Source organism: Taudactylus pleione, unplaced genomic scaffold (genome assembly GCF_031769625.1).
Source record: "Taudactylus pleione unplaced genomic scaffold, aTauple2 ptg001616l, whole genome shotgun sequence".
Classification (NCBI taxonomy): domain Eukaryota; kingdom Metazoa; phylum Chordata; class Amphibia; order Anura; family Myobatrachidae; genus Taudactylus; species Taudactylus pleione.
Window position 1 is genome coordinate 272,404 of NW_028286013.1, and position 23,626 is coordinate 296,029.

At 43.0% G+C, this 23,626-nt stretch overlaps 1 protein-coding gene across 1 annotated transcript in view; it reads right to left on the reverse strand.

Annotated features, from left to right (window-relative positions):
- LOC148442105 (uncharacterized) overlaps positions 1-23,626 on the reverse strand; it is a 252,714-nt gene that overhangs the window by 214,781 nt on the left and 14,307 nt on the right. Inside the window, exon 5 of the mRNA XM_088464229.1 lies at positions 17,062-17,271. Within this exon, the coding sequence (XP_088320355.1) occupies positions 17,062-17,271 (210 nt within the window). The remainder of the gene's footprint in view (positions 1-17,061; positions 17,272-23,626) is intronic.

Genomic DNA, 23,626 nt, shown 5'->3' on the forward strand with positions numbered 1-23,626 from the left:
ACCAGTGAGATAATTATCGCCAACCTGTTTGGAGTTCCCTCTGCGCTCCGCACTTTCTCTCACTACTATGTGTGTACGGGACTAACGTTTCCCAGCACCAGTCCTCAGAGAACCATAACTGCATGTTTTCCAGGTATCCTCACAGAATCACCAGTAAGATAATTAGCACCACCTGTGGACGGTTTAGAATGTCAATCGGGAAAAAGGGCACCTGTGCTCCAGCAAGGATATATGGAAAACATGCCCTGTTAATGATCCCTATCAGATGTGTGATATGTCTCAGGAAAGAGAGGAGGGCTAATTGGTTACTCAGTGTTTCTTGATTGAATATGTTACATGTACTCTGTAATATTTATTATAATTATTTTATTTATAGACTCCTAAAAAACCAGAGACTCTTCAATTAGAAGTCAATTGAGAGACGTGTCCTGTATGAGTCACTGATCATTGAGGATGGACACGGACAGGAGTTACATGACTGAGAGGATACTAAATCTCACCCTGGAGATCATCTACCTGCTGACTGGGGAGGTGAGAGGGTCTGGGAGTGTCCCAGTGACATTCATTCTATCGATAGTATTAATACAGGGATATGACTGAGGAAGGTAGGTTAATCTGGGAGTGTCACTGTATCTACAGTAATAATTCAGGGACATGACTGGGGAGGGGATCAGGGAGGGTCACAGTGACATCACTTATATCTATAGTAATAATACAGGGATATGACTGAGGAAGGTAGGGGAATCTGGGAGTGTCACTGTATCTACAGTAATAATTCAGGGACATGACTGAGGAGGGGATCTGGGAGGGTCACAGTGACATCACTTATATATATAGTATTAATACAGGGATATGACTGAGGAAGGTAGGGGAATCTGGGAGTGTCACTGTATCTACAGTAATAGTTCAGGAACATGACTGAGGAGGGGATCCGGGAGGGTCACATTAACATCACTTATATATATAGTAATAATAAAATGACATGACTGGGGAGGTGAGGGGGCCTGGGACTGTAACAGTGACATAAATTATATATATATATGTATAGTAATATTAGGACATGACTTTTGGCTGGTGAGGGGATCTAGGAGTGTCACAGTGACATCACTTATTTATATAGTATTAATACATGGACAGACTGGGGAGGTGAGAGGGAATCTGGGAATGTCACACTGACATCACTTATATCTATAGTAATAATACAGGGGCATGACTGGGGAGGTGAGGGGATCTGGCAGTCTCACAGTGATATCACATATCTATAGTAGTAATACAGGGACATGACATGGGAGTGGCACAGTTAGATTACTTATCACTGCTTTGGAACTGGACTCCCTTGAAATAGAATATGGCGAGCAATTAGCGATCAGTGTCCAAGTTGGTACTTCCTCTCCCCCAATACACAGGACTACACAGTAGTGAAGAAGATATCTGGTGAGCATGAGACACCAAGCAGCCATACCCATGGGTCAGGAGCACTCAGCACGGCCCAGAGCCAAATTACGGTGCCTCCACCTCACTCACTGATACATGAGAGACACAATGATCAGAAGATCCTGGAACTCGACAACAAGATCATTCAGCTGCAGACTGGAGAGGTGACTGCTGGGAATGAGACATTATACAGTAACACCAGGGATGTGTCTGGGTGATGACTGGAGAGGTGACTGCTGGGAATTGGGTATTATACAGTAACACCAGGGGATGTGTCTGGGTGATGACTGGAGAGGTGACTGCTGGGAATGAGACATTATACAGTAACACCAGGGGATGTGTCTGGGTGATGACTGGAGAGGTGACTGCTGGGAATGGGACATTATACAGTTACACCAGGGGATGTGTCTGGGTGATGACTGGAGAGGTGACTGCTGGGAATTGGGTATTATACAGTAACACCAGGGGATGTGTCTGGGTGATGACTGGAGAGGTGACTGCTGGGAATGAGACATTATACAGTAACACCAGGGATGTGTCTGGGTGATGACTGGAGAGGTGACTGCTGGGAATGGGACATTATACAGTAATACCAGGGGATGTGTCTGTGTGATGGTGGAGAGGTGACTGTTGGGAATGGGACATTATACAGTAATACCAGGGGATGTGTCTGTGTGATGGTGGAGAGGTGACTGTTGGGAATGGGACATTATACAGTAACACCAGGGGATGTGTCTGGGTGATGACTGGAGAGGTGACTGTTGGGAATGGGACATTATACAGTAACACCAGGGGATGTGTCTGGGCGATGACTGGAGAGATGACTGCTGGGAATTGGACATTATACAGTAACACCAGGGGACGTGTTTGGGCGTTGACTGGAGAGGTGACTGCTGGGAATAGGATATTATACAATAACACCAGGGGATGTGTCTGGGTGATGACTGGAGAGGTGACTGCTGGGAATGGAACATTATACAGTAACACCAGGGGATGTGTCTGGGTGATGACTGTATTATTGTGTGTGTCAGGTTCCTATAAGGTGTCAGGATGTCACTGTCTATGTCTCCATGCAGGAGGGAGAGTATATAGAGGAACACAGGGGTCTGTACAAGGATGTGATGATGGAGAATCACCGGCCCCTCACATCACTGGGTAAGAGGACGTAACCAGACTTTTTAGTGCCCTGTGCCAGAAAGAGCTTTGGCGCCCCCCCCCCTATTATTTTTCAAATAGGGATATAAGAAATGCACCCAAAAAAGGGCCATGGCCTCATGGGTAAGGGCCAGGGAAGAGATAGGGGAGGCCAGGAGCTGCTGGGGATAAAAGAAGAGGAAGCTACAAGTGAGAATGATAATAAACAGAAAATGGACAGGTCAAAACAGTGCCCCTTGCCCTGCGGTGCCCTGTGCCATGGCACAGGTCGCACTACTCTAGTTACGGCCCTGAGAGGAAACTATTTACTGTATAGGGGAGGGCAGGTATGGGGGCCCCCTATATACACACATCACCTGATAATCACACATATACAATTTACTCAGTCACTGTGTGTCTCCTACAGATGGACCCAGTAACAGAAATACCCCAGAGAGATGTCCCCATCCTCTTTATTTACAGGATTGTACAGAAGAGAATCGAAGAATCCCACAGGAGCATCAGGTAGTTGGGATTTATGGTATCCCCAATCTGTGTGTGTCTAATATACTAATTTTGTGATGTTTACTCTCCATGGAATCAGGTGTTATCATTTTATGTGTCATTTAGATTGAAGATCTGGGAGAAGATACAGATGGAGAAAAAGAGACGTATGTGACTGATATAATGGCAGTAGATATAGAGGGAGAAGAAGAGACGTATGTGACTGATAGTAAGGCAGAAGATACAGAGGGAGAAGAAGAGACGTATGTGACTGATATAATGGCAGAAGATATAGAGGGAGAAGAAGAGACGTATGTGACTGATATAATGGCAGAAGATATAGAGGGAGAAGAAGAGACGTATGTGACTGATATAATGGCAGAAGATGTAGAGGGAGAAGAAGAGACGTATGTGACTGATAGTAAGGCAGAAGATGACCTGTGACATGAAACTGTCTTCCACAACTGCACCTTGGTAGCAGAGTTAAGCTGTTCCTCACCCACTTTTAAGCCTCCTACACAGCTGTTTCTTTTTCAGTTAATGACTGTGTTTCAACCTACATATGAAAATGATGATCATTATCACCTGTTGGTATGATTGGTTAATCATTCACCTGACTATAATCCTACATAATCCCTGACTTTGTGCAAGTGTACCTAGAAGAACTGATGCTGTTTTGAAGGCAAAGGGTGGTCACACTAAATATCGATTTGATTTCAATTTCTTTTCTGTTCATTCACTTTGCATTTTGATGACTGATAAAAATAAGAAACTATTAACACTTCTATTTTTGAAAGCATTCTTACTTTCCAGGTTATTTTCCACACCTGCTTAAAACTTTTGCACAGTACTGTATATCACACAGCCCTGCCTTGTTCCTGTCGTTGCTACCGGGACGCTCCATGATGTCATCACGTCAGCTACACTGCCTTCTGGTCCCGGCTGTTGCCTTACTGTTTCTCTTTACTGACCGGCTGCTGTAGTGCGTTTACACATATTATGGGGCTTGTCCCAGCGGACATGCTGATTCGGTGTCTGCTTAGGTGAGAGGCAGTGAGGACATAACCTCACTGACGGTTATAGTGTCCTGTATGCCATTGATGCTGACCTGCTCCCTGAAACCTCCTGCCTGTTACTGGAATCCTGACTCTCCTGCACCTGTTCCTGCCTTTGTGTGCCTCCTGCTTGTTCCTAAACATCCAGACATTCCTGCACCCTGTCCCTAGCTCCTGACCTGCCTCCTGACCTGATTTTCTGACCTTCCAACTTAGTACCTGGTTCATTCTCTGTATGTTTGCTGACCCTGGTCTCAGTTACTGCTTCCTGGTTTTCAGTACTAGTCACCTGGCTCCGGTTTCATTGCACCCTGTTTCCCGCTTCAGCTTACTCTCTGCTGCCACCTGGTTTCCAACATTAACTCTTACTATCTTGAGTGTAAGACCCGGGGACATCCAAGTACCCGTGAGAATATAAATCTCTACGGACAGGGATCGCAAAATACGCGCTATATAAAAGTTTTACGTGCTACAGGCTGTTGGGGACCCAACTTTTAAAACTAAGTGGGTCCCCTAGGACACGCTGTGTGCAGCTAATTGTCGCCGGCGGCATCTTCACAACCAATAGCCGCCGGCGGAGTTTCCTCATCTAGTCCCCGCCCCTCACCCAATCTCCAGGCAGCTCCGACCAGCCAGACACCAGGGCTGCCAGGCTCCGCCCACTCCCAGGAAGAAGCAGCAGCACCTCTAGCCAATCACTCGTTACCTGTTTCCCCAGCCAATCACTGGCTTTGTCTCTTCAGCCAATCGCAGCCTGCAGTGTCTTCCTCCCCCTCTCTGAGCCCACCAGAGCAGCGCATCGATCTGCTGGTCTCTTTCCTTCAGCTCAGGTCAGTATCCAGTGGTACTGCTGCATCCTCTACAGGGACCGCTGACCCCGGTAGCCAGCGCCAGCAGCATGTACCTATGCTGCAGTGACTGACCTGACTCACCCAGTGCTGTGCAGCCACCCTCCTCCGCAGCAAAGGTAAGCGCTGCTCTCTGTCACTGCTCAATGATGTGGGCTTTGTGTATGGGCAGCGAACCACCGTGACACCTCATGCCTGATTACACTCCCCTGCCTTGCATCTGTGCCCGGAGAGACGGTTAGGCTTATGGCTGTGACCCTGTATGGTAGGAATGTGTAGATGTGTGTCCCCTGTGCCTGCAGTGCCTTAGAGCATACCCCTAGTACTGCCTGTCCCTAAGAACCTTCTTGCCCCAGCTACTATCTATCCATACGCCCTCCCCCCAGTACTGCCCCAGCTATCTACCCTTACCCCTTCCCTACTCCTAACCTCATTCTTGCCCCCCAGTCCTGCCCTGCTGCTATCCACCCTTGCCCCTCCGTACCCCCATTATTGCCTGTCCCTAATGTAATCCTTGCATCCCAGTACTGTCCTAGCTGCTATCTACCTCCTCCCTACCCACACAGCACTGTCTCCAGTACTGTCTGCCCCTAACCACCTCCTTGCTCCAATGCTGCACCAGCTGATTTCTACCCTTACCTCCCTACCCCTAGCACTGTTTGCCCCTAGCTCCATCCTTGCCCCCAGCACTTTCCCAACTGCTGTCTGCACTTACCTCCTCCCTGTCCCCAGCACTGCCTGCCCTTACCCCCCACTTCTCTTTGCCTCTATCTCCAGCTCTACCCCAACTACTGCTTACCCTTAACCCCCTCTACCCCAACTGCTATCTTCTCCCAGCATTGTACCATAATATGGGATGGAACCCAGAAAAAGGGGAATAGGACCCCAATTTTTTAAAGAGAGAGGGGTCCCAAGGACCCACTAATTTTTTTTGCTCACCACGATCACTGACGGGAAATGTGGTTGCTATAGGGGATGACCTCTCTAGCTAGACTCTAGGAGTTTATGTAGATACCTGGGTGTGTCCTAACATAAAGGGACTTTCATTAGCACAAGATATTATATGTACTAAGTTTATTAGTGCATTTGTTTAGAGGATATGAAGCCTTAACCTACAATAGCACACTATAATGCAACATTAAAATCAACATATTATCAATACAATTTTCCCAATTTAGCAATCACTTAAGTACTGTTACTACAACACTAATAAATCCAGGGCCCAGTTCTTCAATACTGTGAGTCTCATGCAGACCCAGAAAGAAAACTAATTCTATAAATGTGCAGAGAAAATGCAGAACCTTAATGTGACTATTACACAGGCGTGGTAATGTGACTATTACACAGGCGTGGTAATGTGACTATTACACAGGCGTGGTAATGTGACTATTACACAGGCGTGGTAATTTGACTATTACACAAGTGTGGTAATGTGACTATTACACAGGCGTGGTAATTTGACTATTACACAAGTGTGGTAATGTGACTATTACACAGGCGTGGTAATTTGACTATTACACAAGTGTGGTAATTTGGCTATTAGACAGGCGTGGTAATGTGATTATTACACAAGTGTGGTAAACATTAACAGTTACAGCTTCTCTTTCATTACATCTCATGGACAGTGCACATCTGGAGGCAGAAGTATTTTATTCACCTCCGGCACATGCACTTTATATTTTTAAACAAATATGTACCTTACAATATATATATATATATATATATATATATATATATATATATATATATATATATATATATATATATATATGGTGTGTGTATATGTATTTATATCGCACAGTTTAAAATGTCAGTTTCACATTGTACCTTTGAACGTTTTAAAATATTTTTCTATCTTATTTTGTTAACACATTCATATTACTGTACATTTATTATATTCCCAACAGATGGATGCAACAGATGGAATATATCACAGGACCATCTAATTATATCTCCAGATTCTGCAATAAAAGATGACATCAGACGAGATTCTCAAGTTCTCCACAGTACAGATATATCATCTCACCCTTCTGATGTGTCATGTTCTCCTGATAACTCAGATATCAGTACATCTATTACAGCTCTTAGAGCAGATAATATATTTCCTAATAATATAGATGCCACATGTTCTACAAAGAGAACAAAGCTTATTGCCCATCAGCCAGCTAATATACATTTGAAGCCATTTTCATGTCCTGAGTGTGGGAAAGGTTTTAGAAACAAATCCCATCTTGTTATACATGAGAGAACTCACACAGGTGAGAAGCCATTTCCATGTTCTGAGTGTGACAAATGTTTTAGAAACAAATCGGCTCTTCATGTACACGAGAGAACTCACACAGGTAAGAGGCCATTTTCATGTCCTGAGTGTGGAAAATGTTTTACACAGAAATCACATCTTGTTATACATGAGAGAACTCACACAGGTGAGAAGCCATTTCCATGCTGTGAGTGTGACAAATGTTTTAGAAACAAATCGGCTCTTCATGTACACGAGAGAACTCACACAGGTGAGAGGCCATTTTCATGTTCTGAGTGTGAGAAATGTTTTACACAGAAATCATATCTTGTTACACATCAGTGAAGTCACACAGGTGAGAAACCATTTCCATGCTCTGAGTGTGGGAGATGTTTTACACTAAAATCAGATCTTGTTAAACATCATAGAATTCATACCGGTGAGAAACCATTTCTATGTCCTGAGTGTGGGAGATGTTTCACAGAGAAATCACATCTTGTTACACATCAGAGAAGTCACACAGGTGAGAAGCCATTTCCATGCTCTGAGTGTGGGAAATGTTTTACACAGAAATCATCTCTTGTTACACATCAGAAAACTCATAGAGGTGAGAAACCATTTTCATGCTCTGATTGAGAGAAATTACATAAGTCAGATCTTGTGGGATAATATTCACACACATTTAATTGGGAAACTTTGAGAGGGAAATATTTTATCTAAAGAGCGAATCTCGTGCATAATATTTTTTTCCAAAGATGGGTTCTTCAATCTCCTCTTCTCACATTTATTTTTGTTATATAAAGGGCTGAGCTGGCATGGTTTGTGCTACTGATCACTTTGTATTGTCTAGGTCCTGTTACTTTCCATCTCACAAGGTAATATCCACTCAATGTCACGTTAGTGTGTATAGTCACTTTGGAATTGTATTCCCCAAAACAACATAAAAGAATGCAGAAGAACATGGACCGTGCTTAAGGGACTTGGGGTAAATTCATAGTGACTTGTAATGGGACATTTGGTCTATATACCTGTTAAACAAGTTCCTGCCATAAGCCTCCTCTGCGCCAGCAATAATAGCTTGTGATACACAACTAGGATGCCAGGTGCCCAGAGCAACGTGAGGTCATAAATGATCAGTGTGATGTCATAGGTTTGTTTTCCAAAAATGAAGAGACTGACAAACACAAATTGTTCTTCGGTTAGTGGCACCATCACCACGACACCATAAGTGTGAGGAATAAGGACTGTCCTATATGTGGGTGTCCCTGGCGCTCTGGGTGTAGTCTCTGTGTATATTTGTGTGTCTATAGGAAGACCGTGCTCCCTTTCCTGAGCACAGAGGATGACGCTATGATATGTACTGATAGTGTAATAAATGCAGTGTAATATCTTGTAGTGTTATTCTTCTTCCTTTTGTATCACTTTATATTTTATGTTTGTTACATTAATGGGCTGTCATCACTCAGGGATAGATGTGTGCTATAGTCTTGTTATATGTATATAGTGTCTATGATGGCGCTAGTAAGGGGATGTGTGTGACATTACTGGTGGGGGTGTGATGTAATAACAGGCATGGCTGGTGCCAAGAGGAAACAATGGAGATCAGACACCAGCACCACTGAGGTTCCTTATTGCTCCTACAGAGGGATACACCTGTGTGTATCACATACAATGCTCTGTGTTTGGCACAATCCATGTAATACATTGTGTGTACAGTCTGTGTAATGTGTACACATCCTCCCAGTTTAGTCATCAAATTGGGTACACATTGTGCCAACGGATCTGCCAACACAGCTGCCGATCAGATAAACTATACACACTTACTGATCAGCCACTAGACATATCGTCCTGATGCCCCAGATGGGAGGGCATTTGAATTTTCCTACCCAGCTGCGATGTCAGTCCCTACAGCAGGTGTATGAGTGGTCAGTGGTCCACCCGTACAGAGAGATGCACCGATATATCTGCTTATATATCTCCCATCTGCACTGCTGCACAGCCAATGCGATATATCTGTGAACAATGTCGCAACATATCGGATGCTCATTTGAACGGCCGATATATCACCCAGTGTGTATCCAGCTTTATTAGGGTGGAGGAAAGTGACTGTAAAGCCTGAACCCCAGATTATTCAGGCCAGAGCTTCTTCCTCATGTACATAATTTGACCCTGGAACCAGTCACAATGCAATTGACAGACACATAGTATAACTTTAGGCAAACTGAGTGATGTACAAACCCCACAAACCATGGCTGATGCCACCACCAGGAGTGACAAAAGGTCACGCTAATAATACTTAGTTGCTACAGATATTTAATCATCTACCTATTTAGGTGGAATCCACTTTTGTTCTATTGTTATGTTATGGCATCCGACTGTAATGTGACTTATATTGTGTTATATTGCACTGCATCTTATGGCATCCGGCTGTAATGTGACATATTGTGTTATATCACTGTGCGTGTTATGGCATCTGGCTGTAATGTGACTTATATTGTGTTATATTGCTCTGCATGTTATGGCATCTGGCTGTAATGTGACTTATATTGTGTTATATTGTGCTGCATGTTATGGCATCTGACTGTAATGTGACATATTGTGTTATATTGCTCTGCATCTTATGGCATCTGGCTGTAATGTGACTTATATTGTGTTATATTGCTCTGCATGTTATGGCATCTGACTGTAATGTGACATATTGTGTTATATTGCTCTGCATGTTATGGCATCTGACTGTAATGTGACATATTGTGTTATATTGCTCTGCATGTTATGGCATCTGGCTGTAATGTGACTTATATTGTGTTATATTGCGCTGCATGTTATGGCATCTGACTGTAATGTGACATATTGGGCGGAACTCAATTGTTTTAATCCCCTATCGCGCCCGACGGAGCTATTCTATTCTTGCTACTGTCGGGCGCGATCAGCTGCCAGCGCTACATTTCAGCTCGCACCCCCTGGGGGATGAGAGCTGAAATGTGCGAAAAGTGACATGTTTGGGCGCCCAAACATCACTTTTTGCGATCGCGCCCAGCACTTTGGTCGGGTTTAGCTGCTTTACGCGGCTAAACCTGACCTCTGTGGGCGCGATCAGCGCGAACATCTTGGACAATTGTATAGCGGCCCGCGATCTCCTGTCACTTTAGACGGGAGATGCGGGCCGCGAATACAATTGAATTCCGCCCATTGTGTTATATTGCGCTGCATGTTATGGCATCCGGCTGTAATGTGACTTATATTGTGTTATATCGCTCTGCATGTTATGGCATCCGGCTGTAATGTGACTTATATTGTGTTATATTGCTCTGCATGTTATGGCATCTGGCTGTAAATGTGAATTATATTGTGTTATATTGGAAATGTTAGGTGATGAGATACTTTGACCTGTGACCAGCCTTGTGCTCATCTTTTTCTGAAATGTTAATAAAATGCTGTTTAGGTTAAAAAAGATCAGTATAAATATTATTTAGTCTCATTTTTGTAAAAAACCATTAGACACTATATTTATTTAAGCACTTTTTATTGAGCGAATCAAAGTTATATAGAACAAACATAACTCAAAAATACTTAATACACATATAAAACCACGTCGAAAATAAATCAAACCACAATATAGTGATCCATTTTTAAGAAACATATAAAAGCAAAACAACAATCTCAAACCAACGGTGTGGCAAGATGTCCGAAAAAGGAAGTAGTTAAAGAAACTAGAGAAGAAGGGGAGAGAAAGGAAAATGAAAAAAGGACAAAAGGAGAGAGAAAAAAAAAGTAGACAGAGGGGGAGGGGGTGGTCACTCTTCAGAAAACCCAAAAACAAAATAATAGCAAAAAAATAAATAAATATTGTACTGAATGGAGAAGAAGCATTTTGGGAAGTCAGCCAGGGGGACCATATTTTGTTAAAGGATTTTGAGGAGTGACTTATTATAGCATTCATATATTCCACTTTATAAACATACCAAACACGTGTTAAGATTGCCTGCATAGGAGATTCTGCTATTTGACAGGTCACAGCAGAGACAATGTGCCGGAGCAGTTTATTTAGATATCGGGAGAGTTTAGGGAGATTTAAGGGTAGGAGGAAGTATTTAGGGTCAGGAGGAATCGTAATCTCATATACAGGCCTGGCCAACCTGTGGCTCTCCAGCTGTTGTGAAACTACAAGTCCCAGCATACCATCCCACCGAACAGCTGGAAAAGCATGCTAGGACTTGTAGTTTCACAACAGCTGGAGAGCCACAGGTTGGCCAGGCCTGTCATATAGGTTAGAGAGGAGATTGATAACCTCTTGCAATATACCAGCCAGTTTTGGACAGGGCCACCAAATATGCAAAAAGGTGCCCTTGCTCTGTCAACCCCTCCAGCACCTTCAGGAAACAAAGTTTTTAACAGAGATGGTATATATACCACCGATATAGTAATTTATAAATATTTTCCTTAATCTTGACACAGATAGAACTAGATGCGGCATAGTCCCAGATTTTCGTCCAGTCTCCACTATCCATAGTATGTCCAAGGTCTAAGTCTTGTGCTAATTCATGAGAGTCCCGGTTAGGGCCTTCTTCATCTAATAAAGCATAAATATTGGAGATTAGACCTCTGGTAGAGGAGTGTTTCCAACAAATAGACTCAAAATAGGACTGATCGTCAGAGTAGGACTCATTTTAGAATGAAAGTGCCTAATTTGCAGAAAGCATAAGAAATATTTGGAGGGAATCGCCGCTTTTTTTTGAAGTACAGAAAATTTTGGAAAATTAGCATCCGTGGTAATATAATTTAAATAACAAATATTTCCTGATAGCCAGGTGGTAAAGGAGGATTTACACAAACCAGGGGGGAATGCAGGATTATGAAATAAAGGTATCAAATGAGACGGACTTGGGTCTAGTTGAAAGCATTTATTGACTAAGGGCCTGATTCAGAGCCGTTCGCTATTTGCGGTCGTTCGTTCAAAAACAAGGGGTGGCTATTCAAATGATCCGTTCGCAAATTGCAGTCTGTTCACACCTCTAAGTCTGAACGAGCGAGCAAAACATACGCTCGTTTATTTGTTCGAAACGCCCCCTGGCCGCTCGCACCATACGTCATGTCCGCTATTTATTAGATTAATCGAGTACATCGACCAGCGTATGAACTGCTCGCTATTCTTGTGGTTGGTTTTTGCTACCACAATCTTGCGAGCAGTTCTGGCTATAAAATAACCCAGTGACGTGGTCAATGATGCTGCTGTATTAATTATGCACACCCATAAAACGCCCGTTTTGACCTTTAAGCACGCCTGCGTTCGGATCTCCACTCCCCATTTTCAAGCACCTTCCCCTGTTACCACCCACATACGCCTCATTCTGTCACTCAAAATAGCAGGCATTCGCTATATTGCGAGCACATGAATTTCGTCCGCACTGACTGGTTCGCGCATGCGTATAACGATCCGTACGCATGGGCAGATGTGCGAACATCGCTCGGAACGAGCGTACTGCCGCTAGCGAGTGGCTCTGAATGAGGGTCTAAATCCCAAACAGCTAACCAAACAGGAAACTACAGGAAGGGAGATTACTGTCCATGGGTGTCGAATCCTGCGAAGCCACAGCAGGGAAGATTCAGTGGCCAGTGCCAGCTCCTCAGCCTCAATGTCCACCCAGACCTTCCTCGCATCAGTATTACACCACTGCACACAATGAGAGAGCTGCATAGTAATATTTCCTGGTCAAGTATACCCAAACCTCAATCCCTAGAAGGAAGCTGAAGTAATTTAAGTCTAATCCGTGGGCATTCATGGTTCCATATAAGTGAAAAGTTTGATGTTGAAGAAATGTAAAAACATACAGAGGAATATATATCAGAAGAGTCTGGAAAAGATACAGGAGCCGAGAAAGAACGCTCATCTTACCTGACTGTATTCTGCCTATCCATGAGATGAAGTAGCTGGACCACTCATGGAGATCAGATTTGATACTGTCTAAAGGCGAGGAAAATTAGCCTGGTATAGCTGGTGATGATGGTGAGTAAGAAAAACACTTAGATATTTGATTTTCTTGTTATGCCAGGTGCATGGCAGCAGGGTTTCTAAAGTATGTGCTGAGAGTACTGCTGTATTTCAGAAAGGAGTGATTTAAGAGATTGGGCTGATTCAGTGAGGGAAATGAAAACATCATCAGCATATAACGCCATTTTATGTTCTGAAGGGCCTGTACTTATACCACGATAGTCTTATTACATCAGATCCTTGCCGCCAGAGGTTCCATCGCAAGTGAGAGAGGACAACCCTGCCTGGTACCATTAGCAATCCTAAAGTTAGAGGAGCGTTATTAACTGAGACCCGCGACGATGGTGAGCGATAAAGCACCAGGACGCCGTCCAAGAATTTACCAGAGAAGCCCATTTTATCAAGAACTGCATAAACAAAGGGTCAGGAAATGCGACTGAAGGCCTTCTCCACACCAAGCACTAAAATAAGAGGGACGTTTCTGTTTATGAATAGAGTGAATCAAGTCAATAGTCCTTCTAGTGTTGTTCAATGCCTGGTACCCTGGTATAAACCCGACCTGATCAGGATATAGCAGGTATGAAAATAAAGGGGCCAAGCGATTGGCTAAGATTTTAGCATACATTTTCAGGTCAACATTCAATAACGAAATTGGCCTATAGTTAATACATTGTTTCGGATCTTTATCAGGCTTTGGGATCACAATACTGGCCCAGGTTGTTTTAAGAGCAGAGGAGGCGCACTACATGATGTCATTAAATAAGGTGTAAGTAAGGTGTGGAGCAAGTTCTTTTGCAAATAATTACCCGTCAGGACCTGGGGTGACAAAGATTCGCATTGATTTTATAGCAACTATTGTCTCTTTATGTGAAATACGCTCATTGAGTATAATCAGCTGAGAGTCCGATAGGCTAGGTAGAGAGGTGGATGAAAGATATGAGTGACTTCCTCAGTCCCAACAGGAGGAGGAAAGGGAAGAATCCGTAAAATTATAAAGAGAACTATAAAAGGTCTGAAATTCCTCAGCCATTATTTCAGGGTCATAGGTGAAAGAACCAAGTGAATACAATTTGACTATCGCACCTAACGCTTGCCTATGAGTACCTTATTCGCTAATAAAGAATCTGTTTCATCAACCTTATCGTAAAAAAGCACTGACGAAGCTTCTGTAAAGTAAGTGCGGAGCGGTGAGACAAGAGGGTATTTAGTTGACCTCAGATTCTCTTTTTGGGAATGTACTGAGGTGCTAGGGGATAGTTTGTGTTGAGCCAGTAATGTGGATATTTGTGACTCCAGGAGTTGAATCATCTGTGTTGCTGCTTTCCTAACAGCTGAGGTTTTAGCAATGAGAAGACCTCGTATAGTAGCCTTATGGGCTTCCCAGAGGATCCTGGAGGAAATGCCAGGAGAGGAATTCTTGAAATAATGGACTGTTGCTAACTTAATTTCTTGTAAAGCAGAGGGGTGCTGTAGAAGGGAATAATCTAAGCACCAATTGCATTATCTAAGAGCAGAACAATATATATCTAAAAGAATACAAACAGCTGCATGGTCTGTCCAGGAGAGTGGGGTAATGCCTGCATCTAAAACCAAGCGAGTAATAGAGGAGGAGACATGGATCATATCAAATCTTGAGTAATGCTGATGTGGAGCCGAGAAATGGGTATAATCATTAGACTGAAGATATTTAAAATGCCAGGAGTAGCAGAGACCATAATGTTTAAGGGAAGAAATGAGAGTACGGAATGCCCTGGGGAGTGATGTTCCCGAAGTGCGGGCAGGGGGATTAGTTTTATCTACAAAGGGTCAATAATAGCATTCAAATCCCCACCCATAATTATGCGTCCCTGCGCCTCTCTACCAATATGCCAAAATAAAGAATAAACAAATTGGGGATGATCTTGGTTGGGAGCATAAACTGAAACTAAGGTGAGGGTCTCAGCGTGAAGGGTGCCAATCACCACGAGGAAATGTCCCTCTGGGTCTATTACAGTTTTGGTGTGAACTAATGGAAGCTTACGATAGATTAAAATGGCAATCCCTTGTTTTTTTACAAGTTGCTAGAGCAAAGAAGGTCAGAGAAAACCACCTACATCGGGGCTGGGAATGCATACCTGTAAGGTGCATCTCTTGCAGGAAGGCAATATGTACGTTTCTTTGGAGAATTCAGTCCATTCACATTAATAGATAGCAATTTAAGTGAAAGAGAAAAAATGTGAGAATATGCAGCACACATAACACAAATAAATATGAGAAATCACATAGTGGGTCTATAGAGAACCACAAAAAAAAAAAGAAAAAAATACAAGGGGAAAACATAGAAATGCCACAAAAAAAGTGGAAAAGAAAATATAAAAAATCATAGAACTCATATGGGTAAGTACCCTGAATAAATGGGTCCCAAATCAAGACCCCAACAGAAATAATCCACATAATAATGAATACAAATATTGAAGGGAGCATTGGGGCAGTGGCAGGACTGTCTAACATGGCCGAATCTGCCTGAACCCTCATGCAGAATTGGTAATAACTGAAACATACAAACAATCCTTGAAATACAGGAATAATATACCTGGGTCATAATGAAAAAAAAAGGGGGTAAAGGAATGGAAAAGGGAAGGGAAGTAGGAGAGGGGAGACTAAGGGAAAAACAGGGAGGAGGGAAAGGAGAAGGGTAGGGAGGGGAAGGGAGGTAGGAGAGGGGAGACTAAGGGAAGAACAGGGAGGAGGGGAAGGGAGGTAGGAGAAGGGAGACTAAGGGAAAAACAGAAGAGTAAGGAGGGGAAGGGAGAGAGGAGAGACTAAGGGAAAAACAGGGAGGAGGGAAAGGAGAAGGGAAGGGAGGTAGGAGAGGGAAGACTAAGGGAAAAACAGGGAGGAGGGAAAGGAGAAGGGTAGGGATAGGAAGGGAGGTAGGAGACAGGGAGACTAAGGGAAAAACAGGGCGGAGGGTAAGGAGAAGGATAGGGTGGGAAAGGGATGTAGAAGAGGGGAGACTAAGGGAAAAACAGGGAGGAAGGAAAGGAGAAGGGTATGGAGGGGAAAAGGTAGTAGGAGAAAAGGAAACCTAGGGAAAACCATGGAGGTAAAAAGAGAAAAAACATAACATATCAAAACATAACCATTGGTTAGAAGAAAACACAATATCAAAACCTTACAGCATATGAACAAAATAATGTCAAAGGTTATAAAGGATCAAGATGGGGGAGTTGTTATGTTTCCCATCAAACAACAACATTAAACCCCTATATAGAAGAAGCATGTAAAGAACAATAATGCAGGTAATTCAAGTGGGGTCACAGTCCTCGGAATGATGACGAGATATCTTGGTCCACTTTGGTGAAGGGAGCATAGAGCGCTATGACTTGGGAGGTAGTATGGCAGTCACCGGAGTGAAGGTCAGCATTGGAAGTAGGCACAGCGTGGCCAGTAGTTCTTGACCTTGGATGAGGGTTTTGACATTATGGACAGAGTTGTTCGCTGAAACCTAAAGCATAAAGGGGAATCCCCATCTATACCAGATTTGATGCTGTCACAGAATCTTAGTGACCGGCTAGAGGTCCAATTGTTTTTGAATAGTGGAGGGGGCCAAGCCCTGAAAAACTTGTAACTGCATATCTTGGAAAGGAATCACTGCAGAGTCATGAATGGATAACAGGATCCATTCCTTTGCCCGAAAATAGTGCAGACGGACTATGACATCCCTAGGTGGCTGAGATGGAGAAGATTTTGATTGGAGCAAACTGTGGGCTCTATCACATAAACAATCCTCATCCATGAGATCTGGCACTATATGTCGCAAGAAGGCCTTCAGAAACGATGATAGGGAGGAGCCAAGGACCGGCTCTGCTATATTACGAATGCGTAATTGATACAACAAGGCAGATTCTCTTGGCCCTCCCGTCTTTCCTTGAGAGCTTCAACTTCATCATGAAGTCCGGAAAGTTCTTTATCAAGGCGTTGTTGGGAGCGACATAAATTATCTGACTTGGATTCCAAGGCATCCGTTCTATTGCCAAAGGATGTTAGTTCCGATTTAAAATCCGTTACAGTTGTAGATAATTTTTTCTGTAAAGAAGATTGAAAAACTTCCAGCAAACTCGTCATCACTTTGGGGGTCAATGCCCATATCTGACGAGCATGAGGAGGAGGGGGATTTTGGGTGCAATGCTTGATTCTGTGAGCTCTTGAATTTAGGTCCGAAATTCGCAGAAGCTGGTGGAGGATATTTATTCCATGACATGGTGAGATAGTAGGTATAGAGAAAACAATAGACACAGATATCAAGGAAAAGACAGGATTCTACAATAGTGATCCAGGCAGGTTGAATGGCGTTATTAGTTGTGCGTCCTCAGCTCAACACACAGAGCCTCGAGCACCATAAAAGGATTATCAGAGGCCAGGAGATATCAAATAACAGATGCAAGATCACTTATAAAAAAACCTGCAAACAGTGTTAAATATAAAAAAAAGGAAATAAATCTTCACAACTGTAGTTCTGGCAGAGACCAGGTGAGAACTGTGGCAGAAGGTAAGAGCCAGTTGGAAGGAAACAGTCTACTGCTATAGCCTCACAGTAACACGCACAAATCAGGACCAGATATATATGAAAATTAAGCTAATCATGGTGAAGCTATCATCAATAACCACAAGGGGGTGCCAAAGTATCAGATATAGTACATAGTTTGCAGAGCGATTGTAAAAATATCAGGCATGAATTATTAAATATGTGGATTAAGATATATACTGATAAATATGCAGGTCACCCACAAAAATAGTGGTAGAGGGGCTCAACAGAACTTAATCCTACCAATCCCACAACCAAAACAATGGAAGGTATGGGAGAGTAATGCAGCAGATGGAGATGAAAGTATATGGGGAGATAAAATGGAGTCTACCCGCAGGGACTCACCACCCTCCGGTTCCACCACCAGGCACTCCAAGCTGTCACACAGGTGGGGGCGCCACCCATGGTCCAGCCAGTAACCAAGGTGCCGCTGGTGACCACCTGGCTTTGCAGTAGATGGCTGCAGAAAACGGTAGGAGGGAGGGTTAAGATGGCCACCGCAAGGTGGAAGATCTAGTCGGACAGCATCTCTTCAGGCCCTGGGGTAATGAACACAGGCTCTGGCGAGGTAGTGGGGGCTGTATAGCCAGCAGGGTCCCACAGTCAGGATGCCACCTGGGGGATCTACAATGAGGGCTCCATCGAGCTGCTGCAGTTCAGGTGGCCCCGATCATGTGCCCCTGGAGGTCTGCTGTGGCTGCCTGCACAAATCTGGTCCCTGGATCAGGAGGGGGCAGCAGACTGCAACCTGCAGGAATGCCTAGAGTACTCCCTGGCTCCGCAACCGTGAATGCCAGTGTAAGGTGTAGGGTGTAAGTATCTGGGGGGTGCTGATATCCCAGAGTAGCTGCAGAGAAAGCTTGTTATCGTCAGGCTAGGCAGGAGCTCAGGGGACAACCGACTGCATCCATTGCTAGCTAGGCCACGGCCCTCATCAGACACTATATTATACATGGTAAGTTACTAGCCACTTCTTGCTATATTTCTAGACTTAGCGCAGTGTGTACTATGTCATTAGATGCCTAATAGGTGCCACAATTATCAGGCCAAACCAATGAGAAGACAGTTTATATTAGTCTCATATAGAGATATCAGAAAGACTGGATAATAACAAATTGTCCTTAGAATGATTTTGGCTGGCAATGTACCATGCATGCATTGTAACTAATCTACTGACACCTTTCATCACTGCATGCATTGTAACTAATCTACTGCCACCTTTCATCACTGCATACATTGTAACTAATCTTACTGACACCTTTCATTACTGCATACATTGTAACTAATCTTACTGACACCTTTCATCACTGCATACATTGTAACTAATCTACTGACACCTTTCATCACTGCATGCATTGTAACTAATCTACTGACACCTTTCATCACTGCATACATTGTAACTAATCTTACTGACACCTTTCATTACTGCATACATTGTAACTAATCTTACTGACACCTTTCATCACTGCATACATTGTAACTAACCTTACTGACACCTTTCATCACTGCATACATTGTAACTAACCTTACTGACACCTTTCATCACTGCATACATTGTAACTAATCTTACTGACACCTTTCATCACTGCATGCATTGTAACTAACCTTACTGACACCTTTCATCACTGCATACATTGTAACTAATCTTACTGACACCTTTCATCACTGCATACATTGTAACTAATCTTACTGTCACCTTTTATCACTGCATACATTGTGACTAACCTTACTGACACCTTTCATCACTGCATGCATTGTAACTAACCTTACTGACACCTTTAATCACTGCATACATTGTAACTAATCTTACTGACACATTTCATCACTGCATACATTGTAACTAACCTTACTGACACCTCTCATCACTGCATACATTGTAACTAATCTTACTGACCCCTTTCATCACTGCATACATTGTAACTAATCTTACTGACACCTTTCATCACTGCATACATTGTAACTAACCTTACTGACACCTTTCATCACTGCATGCATTGTAACTAACCTTACTGACACCTTTAATCACTGCATACATTGTAACTAATCTTACTGACACATTTCATCACTGCATACATTGTAACTAACCTTACTGACACCTCTCATCACTGCATACATTGTAACTAATCTTACTGACCCCTTTCATCACTGCATACATTGTAACTAATCTTACTGACACCTTTCATCACTGCATACATTGTAACTAATCTTACTGACACCTCTCATTACTGCATACATTGTAACTAATCTTACTGACACTTTTCATCACTGCATATATTGTAACTAATCTTACTGACACCTCTCATTACTGCATACATTGTAACTAATCTTACTGACACCTTTCATCACTGCATACATTGTAAATAATCTTACTGACACCTTTCATAACTGCATACATAGTAACTAATCTATTGACACCTTTCATCACTGCATACATTGTAACTAATCTACTGACACCTTTCATCACTGCATACATTGTAACTAATCTACTGACACCTTTCATCACTGCATACATTGTAACTAATCTTACTGACACCTTTCATCACTGCATACATTGTAACTAATCTACTGACACCTTTCATCACTGCATACATTGTAACTAATCTTACTGACACCTTTCATCACTGCATACATTGTAACTAATCTACTGACACCTTTCATCACTGCATACATTGTAACTAATCTACTGACACCTTTCATCACTGCATACATTGTAACTAATCTTACTGACACCTTTCATCACTGCATACATTGTAACTAATCTTACTGACACCTTTCATCACTGCATACATTGTAACTAATCTTACTGACACCTTTCATCACTGCATACATTGTAACTAATCTACTGACACCTTTCATCACTGCATACATTGTAACTAATCTTACTGACACCTTTCATCACTGCATACATTGTAACTAATCTTACTGACACCTTTCATCACTGCATACATTGTAACTAATCTACTGACACCTTTCATCACTGCATACATTGTAACTAATCTACTGACACCTTTCATCACTGCATACATTGTAACTAATCTTACTGACACCTTTCATCACTGCATACATTGTAACTAATCTACTGACACCTTTCATCACTGCATACATTGTAACTAATCTTACTGACACCTTTCATCACTGCATACATTGTAACTAATCTACTGACACCTTTCATCACTGCATACATTGTAACTAATCTACTGACACCTTTCATCACTGCATACATTGTAACTAATCTTACTGACACCTTTCATCACTGCATACATTGTAACTAATCTTACTGACACATTTCATCACTGCATACAGTGTAACTAATCTACTGACACCTTTCATCACTGCATACATTGTTCTATATAATAAATGTTATATTACTATCGCATCTGACTGAAAGGATATTGTAATTCTATTGTAAAGTACCTTATTAAATATAAATATCTTTGATAAGCAACTGCCAACCTGCTCTACTTCTCACACACTAAGAGGAAGACACAGGAGATTATTGGTTAGTGAGTGACTTTATCATCATCCATTTCTCAGCATATGTCTTATTAGTGTACAGGTAAGAGCTGTGATAGAGAAGGTCCTCCATCCCCTGCTCTCACCATTGTGCAGCTCTTACAGACTAGAAGAAGTAACCTGGTAACAGGTCAGTCACTGACCGATCACTGCCGGCTTCCTCCTGTCACTGCCTGAGGATTTCTGGTGACAGAAAGTCAGGGGATGTATAATGAGGGTGGTCTGATAAGTGCACAGGTAAGAGCTGTGATAGAGAAGCTCCTCCATCCCCCGCTCTCACCATTGTGCAGCTCTTACAGACTAGAAGAAGTAACCTGGTAACAGGTCAGTCACTGACCGATCACTGCCGGCTTCCTCCTGTCACTGCCTGAGGATTTCTGGTGACAGAAAGTCAGGGGATGTATAATGAGGGTGGTCTGATAAGTGCACAGGTAAGAGCTGTGATAGAGAAACTCTTCAGCGATGCTCTTTGACTTATACATGGTGTTTGGAAAATAGTAAAAAATGAGTTAAAACATAACCATAATATTTTTTCTAAATTTTTTCCTATACAGACTCCCACCCAAGACCCTGATTTGTCCACAACTCCTGACATCAATCTGATCAGGGACAGCAAGGTGGATACATCATCCCCATGCCCACGGACCATTGAACCCCCCCTCCCAACATCTTCCGCACCTCCCCAAAGAAAAAAAAATGGCAGGGGAAAAAGCAGCAGCAACAGCAACCCACCGAGCCAGAGGACATATTCCTGCAGCAGGCGTAATGAATCCTCCAAAGAAAACCAGACCATATTGATGACTTTACGTCACATATAAATAGCGCAATGCGCCAAATGATAGGGCAAAGACAAAGGGAGTTCCAGCGGCTGGTCTATGAGCTGCTGATTAGGCCTCTAACTTCTAATCTGCATATTTCTACATATATAGCAGACCCTCTTATGTGCTCACCTGCCCAATCCACCTCTCTGGGCCCCCCCAGCCCAGTTGGAGGCTACTCTCCCACCCAGTACCCCATCCACAAGCCAGGCTATTTACACTGCTATGCTGGAGGCAGAAGATGATTTGCCCCATTTTTTGAAGATGTATTTTTTGTATTATTGTTGCCTGTACTATCACCAAATGTTATCACTCCCAATAGCTACTGTATGCTCTACGGTGGTGATGACGCTGATTGGACAAGGTCACTACACGCATGGAGCAAGTACAGATTGCTGGAAGCCGTGGCCACAATTTGTACTTGTGCCATGTGTGTATTGGTCTGTTCAATCTGGCATCTGACCAACCATATACCATACAGCAGCCTGGCTATTGGGACTGATAACATTTGGTGATAATGCTGATTTCTGCATTTTATATGCATGCTTTAAAATTTATATATAAAACCCCCCAAAAATCTTATGTATTACTGTGCAGTGTTGTTGGCACAGTGTTGTTGGCGCAGTGTTATTGGTACAGTGTTGTTGGTGCAGCCTTATTGGCTGACAATATTGGTATTTAAAGAGTGAAAAAAAAAAAAGATTCTTTTGTTCTATCATAAGAAACAAATGTGTACTTTTTTTTTTTTCTTACCTTACAATACTGGTACAGCAGCACTTTAACAATAGCCTTGCAGGTCTCCGGGATGATGATGCCCAAGGACTCAGGGGAGATGAGGGGCCCAAACTTCAGGTCTTCCAGTGACCTTCTTGTAGCCAGGTACCTCAGGGTAGCCACCAGTTTCTCTTCAGCAGGGATTGTCCTCCGCAGTCTTGTGTCCTGCCTTCCGATGTGGGGGGTCACCATACTCAGCAACTCCTGGAAGGTGTCATCATCCATGCACAGGTAGATGCGGTAGTCCGTGTTCGCTTTGATCTCCATCAGCAGGGGCATGTGAGAGCGAGTATCCCTTTGCAGCAGCCACTCCTTGGTTCAGCATGTTCTCCTTTTTGAGTGGTCCTTTCCTTCATCACCTTGACCCCAGCATAGGCGACCAACACTCTATACCAATAGGGATCCATCAGCACAAAATTCAGGAACAGGATAGAATGCAGGTAGCACACACTTGCAGGTAGAACACACTTTGCAAAGGTAAGCCAAATACAGAGCAGAGCACAGTAGCAATGTACAGGGCTCAGCAGGTATACACCTAGCCTCACTAGTACCAGAGCAGAATGTGCACAGAGTTAAAATGGTGCCTGCTTTTTATACCCCCTAGCTAGCCCCACCCATTTTAAAATTTTTCAACCAATCGTGAAGATCCTCGTGTGTTGTTTGGTAAGCTCATGATTTATCGTGTACGATTTCACGATTTGGACATCGCACATGATGCGCGATCGTGTATCCAATTGGTGGCTTTTTACAC